The sequence below is a fragment of the Podarcis gaigeae genome (genome assembly GCF_964106915.1).
Source record: "Podarcis gaigeae genome assembly, chromosome: 1".
Lineage (NCBI taxonomy): Eukaryota > Metazoa > Chordata > Lepidosauria > Squamata > Lacertidae > Podarcis > Podarcis gaigeae.
This window is the reverse complement of record NC_139678.1, coordinates 15,351,869-15,366,999: the sequence shown is the minus strand read 5'-3', so window position 1 is coordinate 15,366,999 and position 15,131 is coordinate 15,351,869. Positions and strand designations below refer to the sequence as shown.

Here is a 15,131-nt window from a genome sequence, read left to right as displayed (position 1 = left end):
GAACATTCTTTGGAACCTGAACATCCAAAGTGACTTCCGCAGCTCCCGATTGGCTGCAGGGACTTCCTGCAGGTACCACTGAAATGGTTTATCGAAGTAATAAAGATTTATGTTATGAAATCTCTATTTTATATAACCAGGAGATGCAGAGGGTAAGCACTCTTGCAGAAAATTGGTGGTATCAGTAAAGCATTGCTATTTCTCACATGTTGAGAGATCAGGGAAAGTGTTACAAATTTTGCTTCTGAGACTCTGTCCTAATTTTGCCTCCAGGGAGAGAGGGGGGCAAAAACTACAAACAGACATGGTCCTCTTCCTTCTCCATTCGCTCATCTTTTGACCCATCCCTGCCTTGACGTCTCATATGTGGGGTTAGAAAAGGAGCCACAACTGAGTTTATCAGATAAGAATGAAAAACCACCCACTGTCCAAAGGACAATGTGAAGCCATTTCTGCTAGTTGCTTTCTTTCAAGAGCATTAATTAGGAAAGAGAGAGAGTGCCATTTGGCACTATTATTAGTAATTATGAGATAACAAGCATTTCAGGGAAGGAATGAGCAGAAATGGATAAAGCGCGGCAGTTATATAGAATGCTACCATTGTGCAAGCAGGGAATAAAATCCAATTAATTAAGGCTCAAAGATATCTTCCAAATCGTTTTCAGAACTGGGCTCTCATAGTCCTAACCTACAACCCCATTTCCTGAGGAGCAGTTCCATTAATGTTAATAATGCTACTTCGGAATAAGTGAATTTTGGATTGCAGTCTAACATCAAGATCCTGGGACCAGCCGTGAAGTCAAATATGTGCTGAAAAGGGTACTAACCGTTGCATTTTTTGCTATTTATTTCCTTGCATCTCTTTTAAAGTTTTCTCCCCTTTCATATTTTTACCCAAGGGTGTATGCTAGCAATGTCACGTCTTCCCTGACATTTTAGAGACTCAAGGGGGAGGTCTTGCTAACTGAATGTTTATCATTCATTCATCACAGACACAAGCAGCACATGAAGATCTGATGCACGTTAGATGTGCTTGGGAGGGGGGGGTATGGGGTAATACCTCTGGTGGGGGGGGGACACATGGTGCTCCTTCTGGGTTTGTTTGTCCCCAGCCTGCACTCGGTTCTCATTTGTGGCTCCAAAAACTGCCAGCATGCGACAGGAGCCACACTGCTGCATGTATTCATGAAAATGCATGTATTGGTGAAAAATAGCATGCCAGAAATGCATTGTAGCAGGGGAGATTGCTTTGCAAAAATGTGTCTAGCAGGTAGAAGGCAGCCCTGTTCAGGGAAGTTTTTAATATTTAATGCTGTACTGTTTTTAACATTTGATTGGGAGCCACTCAGAGTGGCTGGGGAAACTCAGCCAGATGGGTGGGGTATAAATAATAAATTATTATTATTATTATTAAATTGCATACAAAAATGTGTGGATATGAGGATAAATGTGTGAAAATTAGGATAAATTCACACTAACATACTGGTGAATTTTCATGAAGACTTAAAAAAATAAGTCACCAACTGGTGTGGAAATGTGGAAAAATGAGTAACCAATTGACATATTTGCTAACCCCTAGTTCCAAGGGTTAAAGGTAAAAAGCACCACCTTCCCCCCCCCCATTTAGGGGTTCACATGTTGTACAGGCTTGCAATCGTACTCGGGTTCCTTTTCTTGAGGTGCAGGTGTGATTTTCTGAATTGTGTTTTGGATGCCACTCTTTTGGTGCAATGAAACCGTGATCCTGATCGTACTATTCATACGCAGCCTATTCTGACGCAAAGAGAAAACTCTGTGTCTTCCTCTCAGCTCCCTGAGACAGGAGCCTCTTCAGTCTCACAAAGTCCCCTTCAAGTTCCCAGGTGTCACGTGATGCTGGAACGCTCCAAAGTTCACTGGGAGTCCAAGAGGAGATAAAGTGCACAGGCTGCAGAATGAAGCGTCTGCTTTTCTTCTACATTTTCTTACATCTCCTTGGTAAGTAATAGATGGCGAGAGAAGCACCTGAGACTGAAGGATGAGGGAGAAACCAGTCCACCCACACGCCCAACTTTTGTGATGAGCAATGGAACTATGAATCTGGCAGTTTTGTGAGTTATTTAAATTTCAAGCAGGGGGGAAAATCATTTCCAGATGGACAAAGAGATAGCATTGGAGTGGCAATCTACATATCCAGAGCAGTGCAATTATGAAAGTTGGGTATTTTCTGAGTTTTTTGTTCTGTCTTCTATCCCTGAATTCCCAACACCCCACCCCCACCCCATGTAAGGCCTAAAGCGATGCACTGTAAAATGACTTCTGTTGAATATGCATGGCTATTTAGCATTCAAAGACCACAATTCCTTACTGCGGGGACCGAGTAAAGCAGAAGACAGAATATTTATAGAAATGGAAAACTGGAATCAAAACTGGACAGCAGCAGTCCATGCAAAATCAGCAGCAGTAGTAAATACTAGTACAAATAATAATGTAAACAGAAAACTTGATTAAAATCTAGCTCCTGGGGAAGAGGTTTTTAGAATATTTCTTTGAGCATCATTTTCCTTGTGAAAATTGCTTCCCCCTCCCCAGACTATTTTCCAAAACAATACACAAACTGTAACACAGCTATCATTTGAAATTCAGAGTTCTCAAATTCTGTTTTTCAGATCTCTAATGCAAACATGTGTCTGCTAGATAATTCACATATTTTTGAGCATAGCACTACAAAAACACACTCTGTTAGGGGAAATTGCATAGAAGAGATTGCTTATGATGCCCTAAAACGCTGATGAGTTTACACTGTTGTTGTTCAGTCATTTAGTCGTGTCCGACTCTTTGTGACCCCATGGACCAGAGCACGCCAGGCACTCCTGTCTTCCACTGCCTCCCGCAGTTTGGTCAGACTCATGTTGGTAGCTTCATGAACACTGTCCAACCATCTCGTCCTCTGTCGTCCCCTTCTCCTTGTGCCCTCCATCTTTCCCAACACCAGGGTCTTTTCCAGGGAGTCTTCTCTTCTCATGAGGTGGCCAAAGTATTGGAGCCTCAGCTTCAGGATCTGTCCTTCCAGTGAGCACTCAGGGCTGATTTCCTTCAGAATGGAGAGGTTTGATCTTCTCGTGGACCATGGGACTCTCGAGAGTCTCCTCCAGCACCATAATTCAAAAGCATCATTAGGACTTTAAAAAACAACAACAACACACTCACAAACTGATGTGGAAATGTAGCAATCTGAGAGAAACCAAAAGTGACAGATTTTGTCCTTCGCTGCCTCCAACAAATATGCTCATCAAATAAATATCAAAGGCCCTGAGAGTATGGAACGGCCATTGTTTGGAATCTACTCTGTTCTCTTAATCTCGAGCTGATTGTGAACCATAAAGACATCCCTTCTTACTCACGGCTGCCTCATTAGCCAAAAAGCACACAATTTCTGTTGCTTCCTTGCCTCGGACAGGTGAGGAATTAAATAGAAGTAGCAGGATAATAAATTGTTCTAAGCTTTTATAGAATGTTCGCTCCAGTCAGATCTTTCATATTGGACGCATCTAAAACAAACCCAGTAACCTTCCTAGAGCCTCGGAGCTTGGAATCCAACTAATTAAACTTGCACCATCGTTGGCCCACAGGGCACCATTTCTTCAGAAAAAGGGTTTATTATCGTGAGCCGTGCTGCCGCCCCCTTATTCAGCCAGCAGCCTTCAGCTTGGTGTGACTTGGCCACTCACAACGCTTGCTAACTAACTCACAATCAATGGACCAAAGGCGCTTAAGCGCTGGGGGGTTGGGGGGGGGCCTTCTCTGTTCAGCTTCAAGCAGGACTTGGAAGTCATTTGCTCATTTTAGGCTCAGAGCAAGGTTGGGGCAAGAGAAGGATTATTCAAAGGAATTGGAGTCCCCCCCCCCCGTGTTTTGTTTTGCTTGTTTCTGGCTAGAGCTTCTTGGCTGTTAATAAGCGATTTCTGGAGAGAGGCAGGTATATAGGGGATGCGAGGAACAGACTCTCTGTTCATGCGTTCCTTTGCCACGTGTCTGTTCCCTACATACGGCCATTTGCCCCTACCCAGCCACCCCCAGCTTCTGCCCCCCAAGCTGGCTTCTTTGCTAGTTCTGAGGAAGGGAGGATGGGAACGGAAAATAATTGATGGTTGCTTAGCAACCACCAGGCATGGCCTACAACTTGCGAGTATATCTGGAGATGGGCAGGCAACACTTGCTCCCTCTAAAAAGGCACCCCCCAACGACCAAAGATACACACACGCCTGCAAGAGAAACTGGCCTTGGCAGAGAAACTGGTAAAGCAGACTTTCCCAAACTTGGGATGGTTGAGGGAACAGGCAGAGAAGGATGCAGGAGAACCGTGACAGGGCTTCCTGATGTGGGCAGTTCAGACATGCACACATGCCCTCCTGAGTTTGGTGAGTGGGATATTAAGGTGTGCTATTTTAGGAGGGTGATACTTAATTTTTTGCTATTTTCTTAATGGGGGGGTTGTAAAAATATGTTTTGGGGTGTGAAGAATTCAAATCTGCTCTTATTTTTGTGATTGCACAACATCTCGTTGAGTAAGAAGCACATAAACTGCTTTCGGAAAGCTAAAGAATTTTAATGTTACCTTCTGAAAATGCCAGGTGACGGTAAACAAATAAACAAGCAAAATGAATATATAATATAACTGCAAGTACTCTGTAATCATTTTTCATGGTTTCTGAGCCATTTTACACGCATTTTACTCACCAAGCAAAACTAAATCATATTAATTTAATAAAAATAGCATTGGAATTACCAAGTCAGGCTACAACTTCTTCTTCTTCTTCTTCTTCTTCTTCTTCTTCTTCTTCTTCTTCTGTCATTTAGTCGTGTCCGACTCTTTGTGACCCCATGGACCAGAGCACGCCAGGCACTCCTGTCTTCCACTGCCTCCCGCAGTTTGGTCAAACTCATGCTTCGAGAACCCTGTCCAACCATCTCATCCTCTGTCGTCCCCTTCTCCTTAGCACCCCTCATTTTTGGTAGTTGAAAAATTCAACACGCCCTAGTGGGATATTGCCACTGCCAGCCATGCCCCCAGGCCCTGGAGAGGCCTCCTGGAAGTTGTACATGATTCAGCATGTATGAAAGGTGGCCTAAGTGTTTATTGGTACATGTGAGTACAGGTCCTTGATAGAATGGGAACCCTGATAAGGTGTTTTAACATGCTTCACCCCTCCTCCTTTCATACTTAAGACAAACATATGACTGCATGGGCATGCTAGAAGGTATTGATGATGGATGCATTATTATTATTATTATTATTATTATTATTATTATTATTATTATATCTCACCTTCCCCCCTTATGGGACTCAAGGTATAAATGACCACTCCTAATGGCTCTGCACCTGGGAAAATACAGATACTGTGTAGGCTATCTTCCCCCTCCACCTTTTGTGGTGAATCAAAGCTTATGGGGCTTATGGCCTTCAAATGAATGGATCAGGGCCCAATGGTGACCTATAGTGGTCTCCAGCAGTAAGACCATCACCATATAAAAATATGGTGAAAAATTCAAAAGTGGGCTTTGAATCCGTGTCTGGGCTAAATATGGGTCCCTGTTTGTGGGCAGTTGATTTAGATGAGGAGACTGGTGTGCAGAAGATTTAAGCAGCCTCTCCTCCAACGCCACTACTTAAATGGAAGTGAAACTATTGAGGCAACTGTAATTTAAAGAACACATTACAGTTTTGGTTGTTTTTAAAGCAACATATCAGGAGATCTGATCATGGTTGTACCATGTGGTTTTGCTCCCCCCCCCACCCCCGTGACTTAAGAGAAATTCAGTACTCAGACTTACTTTTATAGACTCAAAAAGAAAATTTAAAAAGTAAGTGTGAAACTTGACGTGACATTCATGTGCCCAGGTTTCCCCTTCTAAAATAACAGCCGTTGGAGGGGGGGGAAACCCCCTTGGAGGAGACCATTTAGAAGAAGAAAAAATTTACACGTCTTGAAATGTGTAACGCCTTTAACATTATATCTAGTAATTTAGTTTTAAGAGGAGCTCGCCCCATTTTTGTTTAATCACAAGTATTACTATGAGTATTACTAGGGATGGGCGAATTGGTCAGTTTCATTTTCTCTCAGTTGCTCATTTTCCCAATCTTAAATTCAGTTCTCCACATTTCCACAGCACGGTTTACAGTATAAAGCCAGAAAAATACATAACACCATAACAAGCAAAACTATGCCGCCACCACCCAACTTAAAAGGCCATAGATTGTTTAATTAATGCAATAATAATATAATAATAAATTTTTATTTATACCCCGCCCTTCCCGGTTCAGAAAACCAGGCTGAGGGCAGCTAACAACAAATTTAAAACACTTAATTGATACAACAAAAAACAGCATAAAATACAGTATAAAACGTGAATAACAATAAATTCAGAATTCAAAAATCAATTTAGGGGGGAAATCCATCCAATAACCATTAGATGATCACCAGGGCTAGCTGGCTAAATTAGTCCTATTTGGACCAGCGAGGAGACCAGGGGAGAATTAGCTGTGGGATCCCAGAGCGGGTAATCTTCATAAAAAGGGGAGGGGGAGGGAAGGAAGGGGAATAAAAGATCAGGCTAAGTTCAAATTGAAAGCCAGGAGGAATAACCATTAGATGATCACCAGGGCTAGCTGGCTAAATTAGTCCTATTTGGACCAGCGAGGAGACCAGGGGAGAATTAGCTGTGGGATCCCAGAGCGGGTAATCTTCATAAAAAGGGGAGGGGGAGGGAAGGAAGGGGAATAAAAGATCAGGCTAAGTTCAAATTGAAAGCCAGGAGGAATAGCTCTGTCTTACAGGCCCTGCAGAAGGAAGTTAAATCCCAAGGCCTGGGAGAAGAGGAATGCTTTTGTGTGGCACCTAGATATATGTACTGAAGGAGCCAGGCGAGTCTCCCTGAGGCGAGTGTCCCACCGGGGGGGAGGCACCACAGAAAAGGCCAATTCTCATGTTATTTATTACATTTATATACCACCTTTTCTCCCAAGAAGGTCACGGTCCTCCTCCTCCCCATTTCATTCACGCAACAACCCTGTGAGGTAGGTTAGGCTGAGAGATGACGGCTGGCCCAAGGAGACTGGCCCATAGCCCACCACTCTAGCCATCACACCGCACTGCCTCTGTGTATCATTGGCTCTCACGCCACCTACTGTCTAGGCTCCCTACCTTCTGTTCAACCACTCCCCATGGGCGCCAGCCATCACTGCAAGCAGTAATATATATATTTGGTTTGTTTCGAGGGGTTGCTGGTGGGGAAAGGCATGGAGTGGATGACTCTGGCTCGCCATGTTTATCGTCGTGTCCAATGAGGGCAGGTTGGGCAGAAGCAGACACAGGGATCAGAAGGGAGTTTTTGAAGCTGCAGGCTGGAGGGGGCAGGAGGGAGTTCCACCAGAGCAAGGAGCTTAATTGTTGTTTTTTAGTCGTTTAGTCATGTCCGACTCTTCGTGACCCCATGGACCAGAGAACGCCAGGCACTCCTGTCTTCCGCTGCCTCCCGCAGTTTGGTCAAACTCATGTTATTAGCTTTGAGAACACTATCCAACCATCTCATCCTCTGTCATCCCCTTCTCCTTGTGCCCTCCATCTTTCCCAACATCAGGGTCTTTTCCAGGGAGTTTTCTCTTCTCATCAGGTGGCCAAAGTATTGGAGCCTCAGCTTCAGGATCTGTCCTGCCAGTGAGCACTCGGGGCTGATTTCCTTAAGAATGGAGAGGTTTGATCTTCTTGCAGTCCATGGGACTCTCAAGAGTCTCCTCCAGCACCATAATTCAAAAGCATCAATTTTTTGGCGATCAGCCTTCTTTATGGTCCAGCTCTCACTTCCATACATCACTACTGGGAAAACCCTAGTTTTAACTATACGGACCTTTGTTGGCAAGGTGATGTCTCTGCTTTTTAAGATGCTCCTCAAAGCAAGCAACACATTATTTGAGCATCAGCCACACAGACAAAAAAAGAAAGATCACATCGTTTGCAAAATTCACCCTACTGGCCCTTAGCGTCACTCACCAATGCAAGTAGGAAGGCAAAGAAGATTCTCAGGCCACGGAGATGACTTAGCCCTCCTAACAAGACATAGCAAGCTCTCTATGAAGAAGCAAAATACCCTTGGAGGTTTAGAGTAAAGCTCGTGGTGCTCCAATCAGGAGCACTCAGCGTTGTTGCTGGGAAACTGATCGAAATGCATGTTAATACCACAGTCTAAAAGAGAAGTCTGTATGTGGCTGTACTTAAGCTACAGGTGTGATTTTTGGGTTTTGTTTGTCCACCCTAGACTCGCAGAGAACATGCCTAAAATCTGGAAGGGGCAGAAGTCCTGCCAGCATATGTTATCTGTCATGTGTGCACACATACACACACTGCTTCAGGGGGAGGTAAATCCAGCAGAGACGGACATCTTGCCCAAATATGCTGGATTTTGCCTGTTCAGCAACTCCCCCACCCTCCAAGATGCTGCACCAACTGCCCTTCTGACAGTGATCACTGTAAACATCCTTTTTTGGTTTGGGATTTAAGCAACAGGACTCAGGATGCTTCATCAAGCGTGGCTCTTCTGTGGCCACATTTTGCTTTGTAGATTTTCTTCAACATTTCTAAATAATGGCAGTTGACGATCCTTCGCCATGATGATCACAAAGCACTTTCTTGGCTGCCCTCTTTCTCAGTAGATTGGGAATGGCTTCAGGTGTGAAAGAGGGCTGGGCGGGGGCGGGGGCGGTGAGCAATTGCCAGGCACCCCCTGTTTCTGCAGTTAACAGCTTGTTGCTGTTACCCCTCTGCCATTTCTGCTTTGGATGCTGCAGCGAAAGCAGGAACTGCCTGTCAATCTACGTGCTGTAGTGCTTGCTGGAGTTTGCCAAAATATATGAAGCCATTCTCTGCCTAGGAATCGCCTGCAGACTCGGCTCTAGTCTTTTGTGAGCTGAACAGTAGAACATTGTGGGAACAGCAGGGCAATCTCTCTCTGGCAAACAGCCATAGTTCTGTGGTACAGTATAGCTCCTGGTTCCAATTCCCTGCATTTTCACTCAGGGCTAGGAATTCACCTAAGCTTCCTGGTGTATATGAGGCTTATTTTGATCAGAATCGAGTATATACTTCTAGAGTTAACACTAAATTTGTTTTTTCTGGTAAATGAGCCACCGTAGTAGCTAGAGGGCCATGAAAATTTGTGTCCTGGGCTTTTTAGACTAGTCTACCCATGTGCTATCTGAAACCAAAGGGGCACATTTCAGATGTGAAATATATTGGTATTATTTTCATTTCTCCTATCCCACTACCCACTACCACTGTTAGCTTCTCCAGTGGTCTTGCTCCACAACAGTTCAACAGACCTTTACAGCATCTGTGCTTTGTTGTTGTTGTTTAGTCATTTAGTCGTGTCCGACTCTTCGTGACCCCCTGGACCAGAGCACGCCAGGCACTTCTGTCTTCCACTGCCTCCCGCAGTTTGGTCAAACTCATGCTGGTAGCTTCGAGAACACTGTCCAACCATCTCGTCCTCTGTTGTCCCCTTCTCCTTGTGCCCTCCATCTTTCCCAACTTCAGGGTCTTTTCCAGGGAGTCTTCTCTTCTCATGAGGTGGCCAAAGTACTGGAGCCTCAGCTTCAGGATCTGTCCTTTCAGTGAGCACTCAGGGCTGATTTCCTTCAGAATGGATAGGTTTGATCTTCTTGCAGTCCATGGGGCTCTCAAGAGTCTCCTCCAGTACCATAATTCAAAAGCATCAATTCTTCACCGACTCTCAAACTTTGGGGTTGTTGAAATATATACAAGAAAATAAATAAATCAATTTGACTCAAATCAATGTGACTCAGATTGGGTCTCTTAGATCCATTGGGTTTTTTTTAAAAAAAGCAACGTGGAGTAAAGTTGCTTCTGGGCCCTGTCTGGGTTTAGCTGAAGTTTCATTAGATTCATGGTAGATCTGCCTCTGGCTGAGAGAGACCCAGGCCTGAAGACCTGGAGAATTGCTGCCAGCCAACAACATGTCTGCCTAACCAAGAAGCCATTTCTGCAACACTTCTGTCCACACAGGCACAGTAATCCAGTCAAAGTTTATTGTTATTGGTGTTATGTACTGAAGTTCTCACCCTGGGCCAGCAGGGGGATATTGTAGATAGTTCAGGTCCACATATGCAAATAAGGGATCGAAAGTGACGTTCAGTGATTGGATAGTTACAGAAAATGGTTACTGTTGCGTTCTAGTGAAGCTCTATATAAGCAGGCTGGCTGAACCCTTCAGTTCAGTTCTGTTCTGGCCTGTGAATAAACAAGAGCCATCTGAAGAATCGCTGGGTCCTCTGATATGTTCACCCGCAACCTAACAATTGCCTTCTGTGTTTTTTTTTTGTCATTCTCAGGGACTTCAAGCGCAGTGTACAAACAATGGATTCCAGACACCAATTTTGAAAATGCTTCCAACTGGGATAAGGGCCAAACCCCATGCGGCAACGATGTCGTCCTTTTTCGGAGCAGTGAGGTACCTGGTTTTGTTTTTTTAAAAAATACACATACACATAAAATTTACTGTGGCGAGTTTTTCTGGCAGTTTGTGAAACCGTGTCCCTGCTTCTTCTTCCAGGTTGTGTCAGTCTATGTCCAGTCATCCCACTCTTTGACAGACATGGTAAGTGCACCTGAAATCATGGCATGTAGAATCGAACGCAGGGCAGGTGGGGCTTCTCTGCCTGGGAAAGGAGCCTTTCTAGGAGAAGGAAAACCCTGGTTCAAAACTCCGCTGCCTTGCAGGACATCTTTGGGAGAAGAGAAGGCCATGGCGTAAACCCTACACAAATGTAGAGTGGAGTCCCTAAGACGCTTGGGTGGCTCAGTGTATGCCTCCTTTTGGGAACTGCTGCAGCCATGCTGGTGCCAAATGTAAATAATAATAATAATAATAATAATAATAATAATAATAATAATAATAATAATAATAATTTCCCGGTTCAGGGCAGCTAACAAATTTTAAACAGTTAATTGATGCAAAAAAAAAAACAATATAAAACAATATTTTATACAAGCATAAAATACAATATAAAACGTGAATAACAATAAATTCAGAATTCAAAAATCAATTTGGGGGGAAATCCATCCAATAAACTCTAGATGATCACCAGGGCTAGCTGGCTAAATTAGTCCTATTTGGGCCAGCGAGGAGACCAGGAGAGTATTAGCTGTGGGATCCCAGAGCGGGTAATCTTCATAAAAAGGAGAGGGGGAGGGAAGGAAGGGGAATAAAAGATCAGGCTAAGTTCAAGTTGAAAGCCAGGCAGAATAGCTCTGTCTTACAGGCCCTGCAGAAGGAAGTTAAATCCTGCAGGGCCCTGGTCTTATAGGACAGAGCATTTCACCAGGACAGAGACATCACTGAGAAGGCCCTGGCCCTGGTGGAGGATAATCTAACTTCCTTAGGGCCTGGGACCTCAAAACTATGATTATTCATGGACCTTAAGGTCCTCTGCGGGGCAGACCAGGAGAGGCGGTCCTGTAAATACGAGGGCCCTAAGCCCTGCTTTCCTTTGGACCACATCAGAGAGGCCAAGAGGGGATGTCTTGTCAACTGGGCATGCACACTGCCAGGGAGGTCACTTCAGTGCTGCTAACACCGAGGTTTTGACTTCACCCCCAGAGGCACACTCCATTGTTTGTTGAGCCAGATGGATGAAATCAAATCTCAAACACACTAAGAAACAGGGTAAAGAGTGGGATGCAGGGATTATCTGAGGGAGGGGTGCATTAGGAGCCGAGGGGTCAGCAGGGGTCACTAAAAGGGAAGTGGGTGTTGGAGGTAGGGCCTTTGGAGCACACCGACAGCTTATTTACAATTGACCAGGCTAGAGCTCAGAGTGAAACACCTTCCTCATTTCATATTTAAAGTTTTGCTGCTTGTATGTATTTACCGTTCTGGGTCATCACCAGTCACAGGGGAAAGCAATTATTGGCGATAGCTACTAATTTTCTTATAAGTAAGTTACCTGCGAGAGGTGAAGTTTTGTGCATGTGCGGTAAGTAGTTCTATATAAATATTTTATGCTATAAATTTCCTTCAGCCTCATGTTTTTGTTTCTAAGAACGCATAAACATATTTTTCATGCAACATTCTTTGCTGAATTTTATTGCGTTATTATCTTCCATGGTGGGTTGTGCAAGCCGCTATCCTGAATAATGTTTTTTATAGGGTGGGGAGCCCTGGGGATGAGCTTATGGAACCAAGGGGACGGTGAACTGAAAAAAATTGAGAACTACTGGGTTAGATGAACTAGCTTGTTGACTATGTTGGAGTAGGACTAGGGGTCCATTTTTCTGTAAGTTCTTATTTTGTTGTATTAGCTGCAAGTTTTGCCATGTTGGGGGTATTGAAACAACAACAAAATCAACTTTACAGCCGTTTGTTGGATGACATTGATATCTGGTTTTATTAGAAAGGCATTTTAAAAAAGTAATTCACATTCACCCTTTAAAAACCACCTTGTTGTTGCTGTTTAGTCATTTAGTCGTGTCCGACTCTTCGTGACCCCATGGACCAGAGCACACCAGGCACTCCTGTCTTCCACTGCCTCCCGCAGTTTGGTCAAACTCATGCTGGTAGCTTCGAGAACACTGTCCAACCATCTCGTCCTCTGTCGTCCCCTTCTCCTTGTGCTCTCAATCTTTCCCAACATCAGGGTCTTTTCCAGGGAGTCTTCTCTTCTCATGAGGTGGCCAAAGTCTTGGAGCCTCAGCTTCAGGATCTGTCCTTTCAGTGAGCACTCGGGGCTGATTTCCTTAACAATGGATAGGTTTGATCTTCTTGCAGTCCATGGGACTCTCAAGAGTCTCCTCCAGCATCATAATTCAAAAGCATCAATTATTTGGTGATCAGCCTTCTTTATGGTCCAGCTCTCACTTCCATACATCACTACTGGGAAAACCATAGCTTTAACTATACGGAGCTGCCATCAAATAAATTTAATTCTGGTCCGCCAGTGATGTTTTTATAGCATTCATGCACGAATGTCACTTTTTATAATGTAACATGAAATCAGGCTAAATACTAAAGCAGCGGCTTTGAAACTTTCTACACTCACATTAATTTGTTTGCTAATGGACCCCTTTGTCTCTGATGCCGGGCTTTGTGGCTCACAGTTTGCACTGTGCTTTAATGTTGAGCCATCTACAAAGATATATAATAACTGAATTGTGGAAAGTTGGGAAAGGCTGTGACTGAGTGACATGCTTTGCATGTGAAAGGTCTCAGGTTTGATCCCCAACATCTCCAGGTATTTGTATATAGAATATTTGTATTTTTTAAATTTCTATCCTGCTGTTCTGTCAGTGCGGAACGCAAGGCAGCAAACAGCAAAAAAGAAAACAGATACAACAACAACAACAACAAACCACAGTATAGAAAACCTCACGATTAAATAAATAACCCTGCTGGAATCGGCACTGGAAACACTCACTATTTAAAAGCAAGCACACACACATACACCCTCAGAAGACCCTGCTGCTACGACAGCCAGTTCATAACCAAAGGCCTATAAGAGTAACTATTTTGCCTGCCTGTGAAAAGAAAGTGGGGAGCGGGGGGGGGGGAGAGGAGCCTACCCTCTTGTGGAAGGGAGTTCCAAAATCTAGGTGCAGCCACCAAGAAGGCCCCTTCTGGTGTCCTCACCAAACTCACCGGTGAAGGTGGCGGAACTGAGAGAAAGGCCTCTCCACAAGATCTCAAAGCCCAGGCAGGTTCATTCAAGGAGACACAGTCCTTTGTTTCTCCTAAACTGCCAACTCTTTCTCAGACACTCAAACCTTAGCTGGAGAAAGCCACCACCCTTTCCAAGCTCTGATGGGCCTCTTCTTCAAAACACAAGAGAGATTCCCTGCTACCAGGAGACCATTGCCTAACTATGAGCTCCCACTGATAAACAACAACAAACCTCCCAGACTGCTAGCCAGCAGTCCAGCCAAGAAAGAAAGAAGGCCATAACATTATAGCTGTCCTCCCTTGTCTTTCTTTGCAGTCTGTGCTATCTCCGCAGGAGCCCAAAGCATCCAATTGCAATGATGCAGTTAGGGTTGTCATATCTGAAATACTGCAGTCGGCAGCAGTGTCCAGGCAGAAATTGGGACAATGTCCAGGAAAATACAGGCGTATGGCAGCCCATGGCAGCAGTGCTGTTTTTGCTGCTTTTCTATAAAAAATAGCTCAAAAACAGCATTTGTCCAAAAAGCTCAACAACTTTGGCCAAAAAAGCTCACCTGCTTTTCTGTCCAGATTTTCACTGTTTGAAATATGGCAACCCTGGATGCCACTGACTGAGCGGAGCCTGTTTTCGGGCATGTTCTGGAGGGAACAATTCCACGTTTGTGAATCGCTACGTGACTGAGTAGTTTTCTCCTCCTCCCTTCTGTATTTTGTTGCTTCATCCGGTGCCCGAGCAAGAGAGCCCCCTATACTCTGAGATGTCATTTCCCATCCAAGAATATCATTTTTGACTCCCATGCTCGGCCGTTCTCAAAGCACTTAAATAGCCAAGTGAGCACACAGAGGCGAAGCAGAACTACTTTGCAGCAAGTAGCCCTTTGTTGCTGCTGTAAACAACAATTGTGTCAAAATATACACCTTTTAATTCTCCCCGCCCTTCTGCTTCCAACAGCGCTTGTTCTGGGAAGTGGCAACTGAGGTTGCTACGGTGATTTGATTTTTCTCAGCCACTGACTTACCAGCCATTATCCAGCTGCATTCGGGAGAGTTTGTATTCTGCAGTGGCACAGGACAAAATGAAAGGGCTGTCTTGCCCACGCAGGATTCTTCCCACCCGCCCTGGATGTCGGCCCAGCTCTAGGTCCTACCTCCATTGCAAGAGCAGTTGGTTGGGGACACATGACAGGGTCTTGTCAGCTGCTGCAGCCACGCTGTCGTCCTTTCCACCCTGGGAGACCCAGTTGACGGTGGAAGCTGGTCTATTGCATACCCTCCAAGTGTCCCAATTTTCCAAGGACAGTCCCAGAAATTATGAAAGCCATCCCAGCTTCTGATTTGATCCCAGGATTTTCCTATTTTCCCCGTCAGTGCTACCGCTGCTGAGCTCAGGGGGAGGATGTTTATCCTGAGTGGCAGCTGCAAGG

The 15,131-nt window shown here is 44.6% G+C and overlaps 1 protein-coding gene across 3 annotated transcripts in view; it reads left to right on the top strand.

Moving 5' to 3' along the window:
* Positions 1 to 1,927: 1,927 nt before the first annotated feature.
* The window catches only part of AMN (amnion associated transmembrane protein), an 84,101-nt gene continuing 70,897 nt past the window's right edge, over positions 1,928 to 15,131 (top strand). Inside the window, exons 1-3 of one of the 3 annotated variants that reach the window (XM_083734964.1) lie at positions 1,928 to 1,977; positions 10,385 to 10,503; positions 10,606 to 10,650. In XM_083734964.1, the coding sequence (XP_083591090.1) occupies positions 1,935 to 1,977; positions 10,385 to 10,503; positions 10,606 to 10,650 (207 nt within the window). In that variant the 5' untranslated portion in view covers positions 1,928 to 1,934. Of the gene's footprint in view, positions 1,978 to 4,000; positions 4,405 to 10,384; positions 10,504 to 10,605; positions 10,651 to 15,131 lie in introns of those variants that run through there. The other 2 variants (XM_083734965.1, XM_083734963.1) reach the window with 2 other exon arrangements.